Source organism: Delphinus delphis, chromosome 15 (genome assembly GCF_949987515.2).
Source record: "Delphinus delphis chromosome 15, mDelDel1.2, whole genome shotgun sequence".
NCBI classification, from domain to species: Eukaryota; Metazoa; Chordata; class Mammalia; order Artiodactyla; family Delphinidae; genus Delphinus; species Delphinus delphis.
In genome coordinates, this window is record NC_082697.1 from 28,840,491 (window position 1) to 28,858,459 (window position 17,969).

Genomic DNA, 17,969 nt, shown 5'->3' on the forward strand with positions numbered 1-17,969 from the left:
AAATTCTGTGCTCACATCATTTGCCCAGATAGCCGAGTACAAAGAATGGAACCAAATATTTCCATTTCTGAATTAACAGGTGGACCCTACATTTTTCTACCTTTCATTTTACTTTAAAATTAGTGGAGAATTAATATCTCAGTGAGGTTTTTTTCTCTTTCACCTTGAAAAAAAAAGAGATAGAATGCATTATATCATAATTTATTACCCCAAAGAAACCCTGCATTTGAATAGCACTCCTCACTGTTCTCCCAGATACAATCTTATTATGGGTGTAGGTAGATCCTTACCTATAGCTTAGTAATTGAGAGACAAGAAAGGAACAAATGACCTGTACAAATTTACACAGTAAATTTGTGGTGAATGAGATTCCAGGTTTCCAGAGTGTTGGCCTGGGGCCTTTTCCAGGGGTGCCTGTGGTCCATTAGCGCTTAGCACAGTAATTGCTACAGTCCTGCCTGAACCATTTGGTGCTTGTGCTGGGTACACAAGTGGATTTACCTTTACAGCCTACAGGGTAATGATATTTATGCATTTAGTATTTTTTCCTTTTAGGTTTATTAATTGGCTCTATGATAGGTTACTGATTCCTACTTTATTACAAATGATTCCATGAGAATATTACAGTCAACTCTATCTGTAGTCACATCTTTGGGAAACTTTCCTGAACATCTATTTTTCACAAAATTAAAAGACTTCCATGGAATGTGAATTAAATCAGATTAGTTAGAAGAAGTGGAGGGTTTATTATAATAGTACTTGGTAGCAAAGGAGTGTTATATTATTGATAAAACCATTGAATTCTTTTCTACATTACCCAAAGAGTATGCTTACAATTATGTCATTAACTAACCTTTATACTCCTTTATGTGCACACCTGGAAATCAAGGATTATGAGTCAGTCCACTTTGTCCTATATATATTCTTAAACCATTGTCACTCTCCAATACAGAGATAAAGATTTTATTTTATTTTGTTAAATGATTCCATATGAACATTTTTTAAAATTTTTATTTATTTTTGGCTGTGTTGGGTCTCGTTGCTGGGCGCAGGCTTTCTCTAGTTGCAGCGAGCGGGGGCTACTCTTCATTGCAGTGCGTGGGCTGCTCATTGCGGTGGCTTCTCTTGTTGTGGAGCACGGGCTCTAGGCATGCGGGCTTCAGTAGTTGCAGCACGCAGGCCCTAGAGTGCACGGGCTTCGGTAGTTGCAGGCTGCAGGCTCAGTAGTTGTGGTGCACGGGGTCTAGGGTGCGTGAGCTTCAGTAGTTGTGGCTTATGGGCTGTAGAGCGCAGGCAGTAGTTGTGGCACGTGGGCTTAGTTGCTCCACGGCATGTAGGATCTTCCCGGATCAGGGATTGAACCTGTGTCCCCTGCACCGGCAGGTGGATTCTTAACCACTGCACCACCAGGGAAGTCCCCAGAGATAAAGATTTTAAACCTTCTGGCAAATGTGTACAAATGCTCTTGAAAACAAATCTGGTTCTCCCCAGTATTGTCAGAAGTTAAATAGAAGTTTTACTTCTCCCCTCCATAGCCAAGGAGGAGACAGTTTTCCCCAGTAGTTACTGGGGAAATTTACTCTCACAGACTCTTTGCTTTCTTCCTGGGAGTTTTTGATTCCAAATAGATTTATTTCCATGAGAACAGATTACATTTAAAGGCTGTAGGCCTATGAGACATCACTAGAATTTTGCTATACAGTGGTCCAGAAAGGCAGTGTTTTGGGAAAGGTGAATAATTTTTAAAACACTGAGGTTTTTTTTTTTCCTCAAAGAGAATATTACATTTTATATAATTTATATAAATTGATATAATTTATAAATATTTCCTATCAAGGGGACATTTGTTTGAAACAATGAAAATTTAGTGATTGCTGCATTCCAATGAAGCAGCCAAGACCTGAACTGTTCAGGAAAGAACACCTTGATTTGATTGGCAGGTGTTTGGGAAGCCGTCTTGGAGTAGGTTGGGAGAAAGAAGAGAAAGAGAGAGACAGGGAAAGAGTAGAACAGACAAGACTTGATGATAGGTTGGATAACAGCAGTTGAGAATGTGGGGTATCCTAAGATGCCCTCTTAATTAGGATAGTGGGAAATTGGCTTCATGGGAATCTGACACATCCAAATTCACTGCAGGTAGAGTAGAGGAGATGACCTGTTTGTTCAAGGACACGGCTAACTTCAGGGCCCAAAGGTTTTAAGCCTAAACCTAATGATCAGATATTCCTATGGCTCATGGCTGTTTTAAGGCTAACCACCGTGACTCAGAGGGTCTAGGAATAAGAATATTAGAAGTGCTCAAATGTTAGACAACTTTAACAGAATTTTTCCTCATACTCATCTTCTTTTGCCACAAATCCTTGATACATTTTAATGGAATCAAACTTCTCTGAATGCTTGAGTGAATCTTGTTCGGCTTTAATGACAACTGCCTGCAGATCCCAGAATGCCTTCATGGTCCCAGGAGTGCCCTCAGTTATGCTGCAGGAGCTCGCTATCAAGGCCTTGCTACACGATGAGCTCATGTATTTCTTGTCTTAACATGGGCTGCATATGAAAATCACTTGGGGAGTTTTTTTTTAAATATGAAGTCCAATCAATTGAATCTGAATCTCTGAGAATGTGGCTCTGGTGTCCCTATTTTAAAAGTTCCTATGGTAGGCAGGCATCTGAGATTGCCGCCAGTGATCCTCTTCTCCTGGTAGCATGCCCTTGTATAATCAATCCCCTCCACCTGAGTAAAGCCTAGACCTTGTGGCATGCTTTTAACAAATAGAATGTAACCAAAGTGACAGGCTGTCACTTACATGATTAGGTTATAAATGCCTGTGACTTCCATGTGGCATTTTCTCTTGGTTCCCTTCTTGGCTCGCATGCTTTGATGAAGCAACCTGCCAGACTGGAGAGGCCCACTGGAACGGAACTCAGTGTGGCCTTTGGACAAGAGCCAGCAAGGAACTGAGGCCCTCAGTCCAACAGCCCATGAGGAACTAAATCTTGCCAACAATTACGGGAGTGCATCTGGAATCAGATCCTCCCCCACCAGGCCTTCAGATGAGACCAAAGCCCTGGCAGACATCTTGACTGAAGCCTGTGAAAGACCCTGAAGCAAAGGACCCAGCTAAGCCCAACCCAGGTTCCTGACCTGCAGAAACGAGGAGATAGTTTTATGGTAATTTGATATACAAAAATAGATGACAAATACAGCTCCCCAAGTGATCCTAATATGCAGCCAGGGTGAACATTGCTGGTGTACCTTAATTAATTTAATTAAATAATTCTTTAAAATATCTTGTAAGTTCTGCTCTAGGGTTCACATAGGCAGCAGTCAGTCAGTAAGCCTCATATGGGTACTTCCTCTAAAAATAACTATTAAAACTTTCAGATATATGCAAAGGTATAAAGAATGAGCCCATTTGCCTGCCACTAAGTTTAAAAATAAAAAATTACACACACGCTAGAGTCCTCCATCTACTTCTCCCCAATTATGTTACCCACATAACTCTCACAAGTAATCACTCTCCTGAACTTTCCATTTCAACTTACATTTTAAAATGTATTGGCTTAAAGTTAAATAACATAGTTTCTTTTTTTTAAAATCACTCATGTATCTGAAGTTATACTCCCCTTTGCATGATAGTGTAATTTTTTCCTCTCTCATTTACATTTGTTGATTCTCTGACATGTTGCATGCCGCAGCTAGGGATTCCGTGTGCTGCAACTAAAGATCCCACATGTGGTAACGAAGATCCTGCATGCCACAGCTAACACCCAGAGCAGCCAAATAAATAAATATTTTAAAAATATATATATGACTGAATAAACAGGAAGGCACATTTGTGGAAGGGAAAATTTAATATCATAAAAAAGATCAATCCTTCCTAAATCAATATATAAATTTAATACAATCCTTATTTTTTAAATAATTAAGGCTGTGAATCAAGTCATATATATAAAGGGGTATTAATAACAGAATTATGTACACATGAAGAACTAGAAATACTCCAATTAGTCCAACAGTAGGGGATTTGTAAGTAAGGTTATGGTATATACATGTGATTAGATATTTTAAAGTCATTTTATTTTGAAAAATACCATATGCCATAGGGAATTGGTCATAAAATAATATTAAGCTAGATAATCAAGCTAAAACGTATATAAAACTCAGAAACTCTGAAAGGAAATACATGAATATTTAACAGTCATTATCTTTAGGATGTGAAGGTGACAGGTAATTTTTTAAACATTCTTCTATACTTTTTCACATTTTCTACAATGAGTATGTAATACTTTTAATTACTTTTTTTTTTTTTTTTTTTTTGCGGTACGCGGGCCTCTCACTGTTGTGGCCTCTCCCGTTGCGGAGCACAGGCTCCAGATACGCAGGCTCAGCGGCCATGGCTCACGGGCCCAGCCGCTCCGCGGCACGTGGGATCTTCCCGGACCGGGGCATGAACCCGTGTCGCCTGCATGGGCAGGCGGACTCCCAACCACTGCACCACCAGGGAAGCCCGAGTATGTAATACTTTTAAAATCAGAAAAGTGATTAATGTTATTTAAAGGAAAAAGAATGGATATTCCTGCTCTGAGGTGAGATTTAGCCCACTATGTGCACATCTCCGTGTGTTTGTATCTTCTCCACGTGTAATTGTGTCGTTCTGTCCCAACACAAGGTGCTGATGGGCATGCCCTATGGAAGCATACCCAGAAAGACGGTGCCTCGGGCTGAGGAAGAAAAAGCCATGGATTTTTCCGTCCTTTGGGATTTTGAGGTACCAACATGCCAATGCACTTCCATTTTGTGATTGTGGATGAGTGTGAAGTGTTTAATTATTGGAAAGCCAGTGCTTTAATCAAATGGGATCCTAGCACTGTGCAAAATGAGCTAGCCAACCATGTCCTCCTAGACCCCCTTCGTGGGTCCTTTTATCACACACTCTGATAAACGTGACTTCCCCATGAGGCCACTGGTCCCCGCATTCTGCCAGATCTATGTAAGGTGATATTACACGATGGTTTTATCTCGGCATAACCACAGTAAGACCCCCAGGCTATTGCCAGTCCAGCCTTTCCCCAACCTTCACGTGACATCTTCAACTGAATATCCTACCTGCTTCTCAAGTCCAACAACTATCCAACCAAACCTACATCACTTTTTCCCATTTCATTTATTGGAACCACTGTTCATCCAGTCATTCAAGTCTGAAACCTGAAAGTCATCCCACATTTCCTCTCCTCACCACCACCCCTCACATCAAATCACTCACTAAATCTGAGCCTATCTACTAAACGTTTCTTAAACCAGTCTCCTTTTCTCCATCCCTCGCACCTCTCCTCAAACCTCACTGTTCCAGGACCACTGTCAGAATCTGCTACCTCTCCTCCCTGCCTTGGCTTGTCTCCTCAAATCTCCATTCCCTCTGCTGCCAGGTGACCTTTCTAAAATGTAAACCTGACCCTGTCACTCCCCACCTCCGATATTCATTTATTCCCACTCCCAGATGGAATAAAGCCGAGTGTTCTGAATTGTGTTTACAAAAGAATTGTTCATGACCTGGCTGCCCTCTACCTCTCCAGTCCCAGTCCCATGTCTGTCTAAGACCTCACACTTCATGCCTCAATATTATCAACTTTCGGGGAAGTCCAGTGCCTCCCTGCCTTTGCTCACGATCCTATGCCTGGAACATCCCTCCCTCTTTTTGGAATCCTCATACCCCCGTGCCTCTGGGGGCCTTGGTCTGCAGCTCCAAGGAGTTCCAGAGGCAGGAGGACTGGCGGTGGTGGTTCAAGCAACACATCTTGCTGCTGCCATCCTTCACTCTCATAGTCAGATTCAAGACACCTCAGAAATGTGCGAAAGTAAGTTGGAGTATTTTTCTAAGTCATTTGGAACAGGGGTGTTCCAAATAACTACTATACCACTAAGAATTACTACTACCACTATATGCTACTACTAAGAATTTCCTTTATTCTTTATTTCACCCAAGGGCTGCTGTTGAAATGTCCTATCCACTCAAAACCAACAATTTATTCAGCAACAATCCCATGTTGTATTTGTTGTTGTTGCCAAGGATAAATTTTTATTTTTCAAGTAAAAATTAAAATTTTGGAAAACTTATATCCATCACCATGACAGTGGCAGTTTCTCAGTAGTTAAATACTTTTCTGATGAGATCAATGGAGATATTAACAGAGTGATTTTTTTTATATTGTATAAGAAATGTGTCAACATTTGGCATATGTTCACAACTCAATGAACCATTACTTTCCAGATGACCAATACATGATGTTACAAAATCATGTGTGAGTAAAAGATCCCACATCTTGATAGTAAAAGACAGAGCAATAGATTTTTAAAAACTATATTTTGAGATAATTTTAGACTTACAGAACAGTTACATAAATAGTACAGAGAGTACCCATATACCCTTCACCCATTCACCTTATGATAACATCTCATATACCGATAGAACAATTATCAAAACTAAGAAATTAATCTTGATACAATATTATTAACTAAAATATAGTATTTATTTGTATTTCACCAGTTTTTCCACTAATGTTCTTTTTCTATCCCAGGACCCAACTCACAATCTCACATTGATTTAATTGTCACATCTCCTTACTCTCCACCGATCTGTGACTGTTCTCTATCTTTCAGTGACTTTGACACTTTTGAATAGTGCTGGTCAGTTGTTTGCCCCTGAATTTGGGTTTGTCTGATGTTCTCTCATGATTGTATTAAGCTTATGCATTGTTGGGGAGGTAGCGTGCCTTTCTCAGAGTGTCAAATCAGGGTTACATTATGTTGACCACTTGGTTAAAGTGATATCTGCCAGAATTTGGGCTTCCCTGGTGGTGCAGTGGTTGAGGGTCCGCCTGCCGATGCAGGGGACACGGGTTCGTGCTCTGGTCCGGGAAGATCCCACGTGCCACGGAGCGGCTGGGCCCGTGAACCATGGCCTCTGAGCCTGCGCGTCCGGAGCCTGTGCTCCACAACGGGAGAGGCCACGACAGTGAGAGGCCCGCGTACCACAAAAAAAAAAAAAAAAAAAGTGATATCTGCCAGAATTCTCTGCTGTAAAGTTAGTATTTTTCCCTTTTTAATTACTTAGTATTTGGGGGAGAGCAATGGATCTTAAGGTATGAAAAAGTTCATTATATGATTCATATTCCACATTGCAACTAACCTTTAAGAAATAACTATTTAGTTATTGGGTTGAGGTATGATATCGAAGAAGAAATAGCCCCAAGTATATGAAAAAATACTATTAAAATTTGGCTCCCCTGTCCAACTACATATCTGTGTGAGGCCAGAATAATCCCGTTTTATATTCAGCAAAGACATAAAAGAAGTGCTAAAATTATAAATTAATTTTACACCTAAATAATTATACCTAAAAAGTGTGCTAATTACACGTAAAGCCAATTATACCAAAAACCAAAATGAAACTTGAAGCTCAGGTTAGATTGTGAGCCTTATCACATAGTTTTCTTTAGAAGTTTTGAAATACTGAGAAAGTTCACGGACTCCCTTCTAGTTCCAGAGTGTAAGACCCTGAGCACTGGGTGGGGGTTGGAGGGGGAATTTGGAGCCGTGTGTGCATGTGCACACAGACACACACACACACACACATACACACACACACACACACACACACACACACACACCCCTTATCCCTAATTTGTCCTGAATGTTAACAACACTCTCCTCCCCGTGCTGTGTCTCCATGCACTCTGTGTAACGGAGAAATAGACAGGAGAAAGACGAGGGGAGACATGGAGACAGGCATAGACTCTGGGGCAACTGGGGGAGTGAAGGGAAGAACAGGAACATCGAGAACCCTTCCTTCCTCCCCTCCGGCTCCCATCACACCCGAGAAAGAAACCCCAGGTCGATGGAAGCATCCGATGACGGTCACGTTGAGCTTACAAACCCAGAGCATTTGGCTTTGCTGCCCCACAGGGCTACATCAAGTATTCCGCTCTCTTCTACGGCTACTACAACAACCAGAGGACCATCGGGTGGCTGAGGTACAGGTTACCCATGGCTTACTTCATGGTGGGGGTCAGCGTGTTCGGCTACAGCCTGATGATCGTCATTAGATCGTAAGTATGACTGTCTCATTTACAGGCTTTTAATTTTCTTCCCAGAAACAGCCCACTCCTGTGGCCACACTGTGCCTACTTACCTTCTTGTTGGGGATTTAGAGAGAAAACAAGGAAACAAATAAAGCAAATGCAGATTGTCATATGGGGTATAAAAGACATAGACAGGGTAATGTGGGAAGTTCTGGGAAATGGGATAGACAAGTCCTTTAGAGGAGGCTGGGCACAGCACTTTAGACAAAGCAAGAGTATGTGCAAAGGCCCTGAGGCAGCAAATATCCTACTGAGTCCCCAAAACGGTCAAAAAAAACAGTGTGGCTTGAAAGGGAACATGGTACCCTAATTAAGGAGAGGCTGGAGAAGTTTCCAAGGCCTGTTTCTATTTTCCCCAGAGCCCAGCATCCTCAGAAAAACCCTCTGCTTCTCTGTCTAGCTGGCATGTGAGAACTGAGCTGGTGCCTACAAAGATACAATGAGGCTAAACCAGTGTATATGGCAGTGAGTAACCTTGGTGTCCTCTCCAGCCCCAACTCTACTTGTCTCTGTGGTCAGAAATGGCTTTTTAATATGTCTGTGCCTCTTAATTCATGTTCTCTGAAGAAAAACTTTGGCCCAGCCCGAACTGCCTTCTTCTAAGTCAGAGGACCCCAGTTAGCACAGGCTGTGCAGGGTGGGGACACAGTCTGTGCACAGACCTGACCACCAGGCCCACTCACCCTTCAGCAGAGCCACAAGAGAAGAACAGGGCCGCTGTGTGTGCACAGGAAACAGAGCGCCCTTGAAGCCCGGCTAGAACCCCCGGAAAGCGGAAAGCGATGTGCGGGCCCAGCTGGGTTTTCTATCTCATCGTCTCAGGGGAAAATGCTGCTGTTTACAAGAGCCTGCCTGGCACAAGACAGTGACCACTAGGTGACATGTGGCTGCCCAGCTCTATCAAACAAAAGGAAAAAAAAAAAGGAGACAGGCGAGACAGGCTTGGTTTTATTCTTAGCCTTCACATTGCTATGTTTTTCCCTGCCAGATTTAAGGATGTGGAATGTTTCTCTGTTGAACCAAAAAATTAGCTAAGGCAACCAGGCCCCTGGAACTGCAAATCCCAAAAGCCTAACACATCAGATAGCGTCAAAGAGGGGCAACCCCACCCCCATTGTATCTGATGGGACCCCTGCCTGGGATTCCATGGTTCCCACAGGGCTGATCTCCAGGAAGCACAAAGAGAGTGATACCAACCAGGGCTCTTGGCTTCCTTAATCAGTAGAAATTGACTAGAGGCCAGATGAGAAATTCAGGCAAGCCTTTCCTGGGGCCGCTGCTGCAGCAGTGGAGGAGCAAGAACAAACAGCAGGTTCCCTTGCTTGCTCACTGAGGGGGGGAAAGCTTGTTTCTTATATGGGGTGAAGGTAGGGGCGTGTCCAGGGGTCAGGCCAGAGGTGTGGCTTAGGTGTTTTGCCCATTCCTTAGGTGGTGTGTGCAGGCATGCTCAGTACTCTGCTTTTGCTCCCAATGCCCTGTTTTTGCTCCTGGCTCTTCAGAAATGGCAGTTGGGTTTTTTTTGTTTTTTCTTTTGTCTTTTTGTATCTTTTGGGTCCAGAATTTGCCCCAACTGAGCATGCACACAGTTATTTTTAGTCCCATATAGTTTCTTTGTATTTTGTAGCTCAAGGAGAGGTGTGTCCAGCACTGCAGCAAAGGGTCTCAGGTCCCAGGCCTGTCTCAAGAGGATGAGGACAGGTAGGTTGAAATAGGGGGCTATCAAGGCAGGTCCAAGGTACTTTCCTCCGAGCTTGCTTAAGAAAAAGATGTGCGTATTATCTGGTTGTAGTACTAACTGCCTCAGGGCTTATTGAATTTTACATCAGAAAAATATGATTTTTATCCAAGAAAACAGATGAATTAGAAGGGGATATTCTCTGTGAGAATGAAGAATTCTAAAACATTTGCAGGTGAGTCAAGCTGCAAGACATCAGACGTCAGGGTAGAAAACATGGTTAGTGTTTTCTGTACCCTGCAGACTCCTTGTTACGCAGTTGACACCATGTGTGCTCGCAGGGGACTCTGAATTTGGGGGGAAGGTGCTCTGGCTATCGGTAACCTGATTCAAATCCATCTTGGCTCTTTCCCTTCACTGGATATCTGCCACCTGTGCCCAAGACTAGCTTAGGCCAGGTTCCTTTGGGCTGACACAGTAGACACAGGGGCAGACATAACAACAGCAGTGTGCACCCTACAGGATGGCCGGCAACACCCAGGGCAGCACGAACGACGGGGAGAGCGATAACTTCACATTCAGCTTTAAGATGTTCACCAGCTGGGACTACCTGATCGGGAATTCAGAGACGGCCGACAACAAATACGCCTCCATCACCATCAGCTTCAAGGTAGTCGCTTCAGGGCCATTCCCACTTCCCGGGGGAACTTTGGGTCCCTCCTCTCATTGGGAGACTTCTCCCAGCTGGGGCATGGGAAATAAGATCCCTGATTAATTTGTGGTAAGAGCTTTACCAGAAGTGGGAGCATAGCTCTCAAGCCTTCAAGAAAGAATGTTCATGGCTGGTACCCACCATCTGTTTCTTAACATGGCAGAGAATCATGGAGCTGGTCCCTGGTTCTGCCTCTTTCCTCATGGAACTGCTTTCTGCTGGAGGAAGTGAAAGGACACACTTGGGGCAGCCGTTCTCAACATTTACACATGTTTGCATGATCTAAGGAGCATTAAAAATCTTCTGGGCCCCACCCCTAGAGATTCTGGTGTAATTGGTCTGGGGTGGGGTCCTGGCATTGGTTTTTTTGTTTTGTTTTGTTTTGTTTTTTTGCGGTACGCGGGCCTCTCACTGTTGTGGCCTCTCCCGTTGCGGAGCACAGGCTCAGCGGCCATGGCTCATGGGCCCAGCCGTTCCGCGGCATGTGGGATCTTCCCGGACCGGGGCACGAACCTGTGTCCCCTGCATTGGCAGGTGGACTCTCAACCACTGCGCCACCAGGGAAGCCCCTGGCATTGGTTTTTTAAAAAATCCCCCAAGAACACCCACAAAGAGTTGAGAACCCGGTTTGGGGGTGTGGGAATAAAGGAATCAATTAAGTGTACAACTCCACACTTAATTATCTATTAATTTGTTCACAAGAGAGATATGAGGTGGCCTACAGAATATAGAACGAAAACAAGCCTGAGGGTGAGCAGATGAATGAAGGCAGAAGCAGTGCACATCTCACTTTTCCCTCCATGACTGTAAAAACCATTCAGAGTTCTTTTTTATTTATTTATTTATAACATCTTTATTGGAGTATAATTGCTTTACAATGGTGTGTTAGTTTCTGCTTTATAACAAAGTGAATCAGCTCTACATATACATATATCCCCATATCTCCTCCCTCTTGCTTCTCCCTCCCACCCTCCCTATCCCACCCCCCTAGGTGGTCACAAAGCACCGAACTGATCTCCCTGTGCTATGTGGCTGCTTCCCACAAGCTATCTATTTTACATTTGGTAGTGTATATATGTCCATGCCACTCTCTCACTTCGTCTCAGCTTACTCTTCCCACTCTCCGTGTCCTCAAGTCCATTCTCTACGTCTGCGTCTTTATTCCTGTCCTGCCCCTAGGTTCATTAGAACCTTTCTTTTTTTTTAGATTCCATGTATATGTGTTAGCATACGGTATTTGTTTTTCTCTTTGTGACTTACTTCACTGTGTATGACAGACTCTAGGTCCATCCACCTCACTACAAATAGAGTTCTTTTTTTTTAATTGAAGTATATTTGATTTACAATGTTGTGTTAATTTCTGTTGTATAGCAAAGTGATTCCATTATACATATATATTCATTTTCATATTCTTTTCCTAGGTTACTACAAGTTATTGAATATAGTTCCCTGTGCTATACAGTAGGACCTTGTTGTTTGTCTATTTTGTATATAGTAGTTTGTATCTGCCTAATCCCAAACTCCTAATTTATTCCCCCCTTTCTCCTTTAGTAACCATAAGTTTGTTTTCTATGTCTATGAGTCTGTTTCTGTCTTGTAAATAAGTTCATTTGTATCATATTTTAGATACCACATATAAGTGATATCATATGGTATTTGTCTTTCTGTTTCTGCCTTACCTCACTTAGCATGATGATCTCTAGGTCCATCCATTATTTCATTCTTTTATATAGCTGGGTAATATTCCATTGTGTGTGTGTGTGCGTGTGTGTACGCCACATCTTCTTTATCCATTCATCTGTCAATGGACTCTTAGATTGCTTCCATGTCTTGGTGCTTATAAATAGTGCTGCAATGAACATTGGGGGTGCATATATCTTTTCAAATTAGAATTTTTGTCTTTTCCAGATATATGCCCAGGAGTGGGATTGCTGGATCATGTGGTAACTCTATGTTTAGTTTTACTATTCTCCACAGTGGCTGCAGTTCCCACCAACAGCATAGGAGGGTTCCCTTTTCTCCACACCCTCTCCAGCATTTATTATTTGTAGACCTTTTAATGATGGCCATTCTGACAGGTGTGAGGTGATACCTCATTGTAGTTTTGATTTGCATTTCTCTGATAATTAGCATGTTGAGCATCTTTTCATGTGCCTGGTGGCCATCTGTATGTTTTCTTAAAAACCATTCAAAGTTCTTGATAGTCCTCAAAAAAAAAGATAAATAAAGTTCTTGATAGTCCAATGCTTCTCCTGTCTGATCGGTCAGACTTTTTTACCCCAGAACCTTGCAGAGGTCAGATCTACACCGCAACGGTGCTTGGTTGTCTTGCCTTCTTCTCTCTCTTCTCTCCTGGCCCTTCTGGGAGGAGAAGTGGGCTGCTGCCCACTGATACCAATCGTTGCCTACAGAAGACAGGTACACCCACCAGGGACAGGGCTTGGGTTCAGCAACTCACTACATGGGTTTCATGAGCCCCAGAGTCAGCTTGGCAGTGGGTAGAGCAGGGAGCGGGCTCAGTTCTCCTTCTCCTTCTCCTTCTCAGCAATGCGAAGCCTGTGGTGGAGCATCCAAGGGCAGGGTAGGGGTCAACAAGGACTTTGACCCTTCCTTCGGGACCACTAGAGAGAGACAAAGAAGGTCAATGCCTGTGAAACACTTTGAACATATGGGAAGGAGAAGGCTTCCCCTCTGAGTCTGTTAAAAACCACTTATATAACAGGACACATGTCGTGAGAACTGTGTGCGTTAATGTATACTAACTACCTGATGAGTTAGTTGAAACTGAACCCGAACACAATAACTGTTAATTGATTGAAAAATCTCCTTCCTTCTCCCAAGGCAATAGAAATAAAAACAAAAATAAACAAATGGCACCTAATCAAACTTACAAGCTTTTGCACAGCAATGAAAACCATAAACAAAACAAAAAGACAACCTACAGAATGGGAGAAAATATTTGCAAATGATGCAACCGACAAGGGCTGAATTTCCAAAATATACAAACAGTGCATACAACTCAACAGCAAAAAAACAAACAACCCTATCCAAAAATGGGCAGAAGACCTAAATAGACATTTCTCCAAAGAAGACATACAGATGGCCAATAGGCACATGAAAAGATGCTCAACATCACTAATTATTAGAGAAATGCAAATCAAAACTACAATGAAGTACCACCTCACACGAGGTGGAGAAAAGGGAGAAAAGGGAACTTTCCTACACTGTTACTGGGAATGTAAGTTGGTGCAGCCACTATGAAAACAGTATGGACGTTCCTCAGAAAACTAAAAATAGAATTACCATACGAGCCAGCAATCCCACTCCTGTGCATGTATCCAGACAAAACTGTAATTCAAAAAAGATACATGCACCCCCTATGTTCATAGCAGCACTATTCACAGTAGCCAAGACATGGAAACAACCTAAATGTCCATTGATAGATGAATGGATAAAGAAGATGTGGTACAATGGAATACTACTCAGCCATATAAAAGAACAAAATAATGCCATTTGCAGCAACATGAATGCAACTAGAGATTATCATATTAAATGAAGTAAGTCAGAAAGAGAAAGACAAACACCATATGATATCACTTACATGTGGAATCTAAAAAATGACACAAATGAACCTATCTAGGAAACAGAAAGAGACTCATGGACATAGAGAACAGACTTGTGGTTGCCAAGGGGGAGGGAGGTGGGGGAGGAATGGGAGTGGGAGGTTGGGGTTAGCAGATGGACGCTTTTATATATAGAATGGATAAACAACAAGGTCCTACCATATAGCACAGAGAGCTATATTCAATATCCTATGATAAACCATAATGGAAAAAGAATATTTTTTTAAAGAATGTATATATATATATATATATATATATATATATATATATATATATATATATATATATATATATATAAAAAACTGAATCACTTTGCTGTACAGTAGTAATTAACACAACATTGTAAATCAACTACACTTCAATTAAAAAAAAATCTCCCAGGTACTTTGGTGTCCGGGAGACCTCATTTTCCTTCCTGGCTCTGCCATGTACTAATTGTGTCTTTCTATGAAAAACTTACTAATGCAGGATACAAGGTTAATAATAAAAAATCTATTGTATTTTTATACACTAGCAGCAAATAATTAGAAAATAATTTAATTCCATTTTCAATAAAATGACATAAAGTACAAAAAATTTCAAGGAATATAGATTTAACAACAACAACAAAAAAATGTGTGACTGCCTACACCAAAAAGTACAAAACATTGCTGAAAGGAATTAAGAAACTCTAAATAAATGGAAAAATATACCATGCCCATGGATTAGAACAGAGGTCAGCAAACTACGGCCCAGGGTCCAAATCCAGCCTGCTGCCTTTTTTTTTTTTTTTTGCGGTACGCGGGCCTCTCACTGTTGTGGCCTCTCCCACTGCGGAGCACAGGCTCCGGCCACGCAGGCTCAGCGGCCATGGCTCACGGGCCTAGCCGCTCCACGGCATGTGGGATCCTCCCGGACCGGGACACAAACCCATGTCCCCCGCATCGGCAGGCGGACTCTCAACCACTGCGCCACCAGGAAAGCCCTGCCTCTTTTTGTAAATAAGATTTTATTGAGACAAAATCATGCTCATTTATTTATATATTATCTATAGATGATTTCATGCTACAGAGACATAGTTGAGTAGCTATGAGAGAGACCACGTGGCTTGCAAAACCAAAAATATTTGCTATCTGGTTTTCTAATAGAAAAAAACTTGGCCAGAACTTTTTAATTAAAAAAGCCAGCTCCCTGGGCTTCCCTGGAGGCGCAAGGGAATATAATTGACATACAGCACTGTATTAGTTTAAGGTGTACAGCATAATGCTTTGACTTACATACATCATGAAATTATTACCACAGTAAGTTTAATGAACATCCATCATCTCATATAGATACAAAATTAAAGAAATAGAAAAAAAAAATTTTTCCTGTGATGAGAATTCCGGATTTACTCTAACAACTTTCATATATAACATACAGCAGTGTTAATTATATTTAACATGTACCTTACATCCCTAGTACTTATTTATCTTGTAACTAGAAGTTTGTATCTTTTGACTGCCTTCCTCCAGTTCTCCCTCCATCCACCCCATCCCACACCTCTGGTAACCACAAATCTGATCTCTTTTTCTATAAGTTTGTTTGTTTGTTTGTTTGTTTGTTGAGTATAATTGACTTACAACACTATGTTAGTTCCTGTTATACAGCAGAGTGATATTTCTCTACAATTCAAAATGACCACCATGGTAAGTCTAGTTATAATATGTCACCCTACAAAGATATTACATAGTCATTAATTATATTTCCCACTTTGTACATTTCATACTCGTGACATTTATTTTTCACCTGGAAGTTTGTACCTCTTAATCTCCCTCACCTATTCAAAATATATTTTCTTAAAGAAAAGAATTATCCATATACCACCCCCTCTGAATTCTTTCATTTCTGGAAATATAGAAAGTAGTAATCTCAAGGAACCCAACAACAGTGGTTTCTTGTTATTATTCACATCTCATTTTCACACATCAAGGAATCAATAGTGGATGAACAAGAGAGTAACAAAGAAGAAAATGTCCATCTGACAAGATTTCTCCGTGTCCTGGCCAACTTTCTCATCATCTGCTGTTTGTGTGGAAGTGGGTACCTCATTTACTTTGTGGTGAAACGATCCCAAGAATTCTCCAAAATGCAGAATGTCAGCTGGTATGAAAGAAATGAGGTGAGGAGGGCATCTCTGCTGAAGTGAATATTTCAGGAAAATACTGAAATTACCCTGGTTCCTATGCCATTCAGCTGAATTATTGAATTCTGGACTATTGGACTAATTTTAAAAAGTGAAATTACATCGCTTATAAATCAATTGTCTAGTAATGCATGGGTGTGATTCTGGGCTTCCTTTTCTGTTCCATTGGTCTATTTGTCTATTCTTGCACTAATAACACACTGATTAACTATGGCTTTATAGTATGTCTTGATATCTGACAGAGTGAGTTCTCTCATCAAGATCCACAATAACACACATTAAGGTTTTATTGCACTTGCATTGAATCCATAAATCTCTCCTGGGAATTTGACATCTGTGGTAGTTGGCAAAAATAGCTACAAATTCTTCCCATCCTTGTATCCACATTTTTTTGCAATGTGGTTTTCTAGTTCCTCCCATGAAGAGGTGAAATCTGTTTCCCCATCCCTTGCCTTAGTCAGTGAAACAGTAGCAGCAATGATACAAGCAGACTTGAAAAGTGCTTGTATTTTAGAACTTGCTCTCTTGGGAACCTGAGACCTCCACCATGTGAATGATGCCCAGCTAGCCTCCTAAATGATGAGCGGCACATGGCCCAATTATCTCATCACCTTAGGTGACAGCAAATCCACCACCAGATGTGTGAATGAAGCTGACCCCAAAGGCCACACCCTGCACCACATCCCTCTACTGTTGGTTCCGTTCTGTGATCTGAGTTTCTGGTCTTGCATGCTCCTGAGATGAGGAGATTCTTACCTAGCTCACAGCTTTTACAGAACACAAAGCACTGTCCCATATGTTAATTCATTTACTTCTCAAAGATAGTTTGCTATTTTTATCAATGCTAATAACAGCAATCGTGGTGACAACCAGTCACAGAGCAGTTAGGACCTGTGGAACATACACTGACTGCTCAGGGCTTGTTGGTGCCTTCGCCAGGGTCATAGAGCAAGTTGTGGAGACCCCGGGGCATTTCCAGAGGCAGAGGAGGGGGCAAAAAGGAGATGGAGATGCATGGCCCTGGGGGTGCAGAGATGGTGGAGAAGCAAGTGATATTGATGACAAAACTAACCCAGCTCTCCCAATTTCTCAGGTAGAAATTGTGATGTCCCTGCTTGGGATGTTTTGTCCCCCTCTGTTTGAAACCATTGCTGCCCTGGAGAATTACCACCCACGCATTGGACTGAAGTGGCAGCTGGGACGCATCTTTGCACTCTTCCTGGGAAACCTCTACACGTTTCTTTTGGCCCTGATGGATGACGTCCACCTGAAGGTAAAGACCACAAACATCCCCCCAATTCCTAGTGCCCACCAAATTTCTTTTTTAAATATAATAATTTCCTTGTGCATAATTTATATCAATTTAAAATTTTTTGGAAAGGTCAGAAAAGTAAAATGAAGAAAAATATCACCAGATTCCTATGACCCAATTGTTAACATTTTGCTTCAGTTCTTTACTGTCTTTTTCTTAGGCTTTTTCACATCATCTGCATGTCATTTGGTACCCTTAATATTTTATCTGCAGGCTTTTCCATATTGTTTCTTAGCTACCATAAATGTTTACCAGCCCAGTATGTGCCCACTGAGCTGATAAGTCATGGTTGAGTTAACCTTTCATCACTGCTCACCAGGTGGATATAGCGTACCCACCAA

At 41.8% G+C, this 17,969-nt stretch overlaps 1 protein-coding gene across 1 annotated transcript in view; it reads left to right on the forward strand.

The window, feature by feature from the left end:
* TMC2 (transmembrane channel like 2) overlaps positions 1–17,969 on the forward strand; it is a 62,903-nt gene that overhangs the window by 20,762 nt on the left and 24,172 nt on the right. The window contains 5 exon segments of the mRNA XM_060030968.1: positions 4,674–4,772; positions 7,967–8,109; positions 10,340–10,487; positions 16,104–16,292; positions 17,410–17,589. Of these exon segments, the coding sequence (XP_059886951.1) occupies positions 4,674–4,772; positions 7,967–8,109; positions 10,340–10,487; positions 16,104–16,292; positions 17,410–17,589 (759 nt within the window).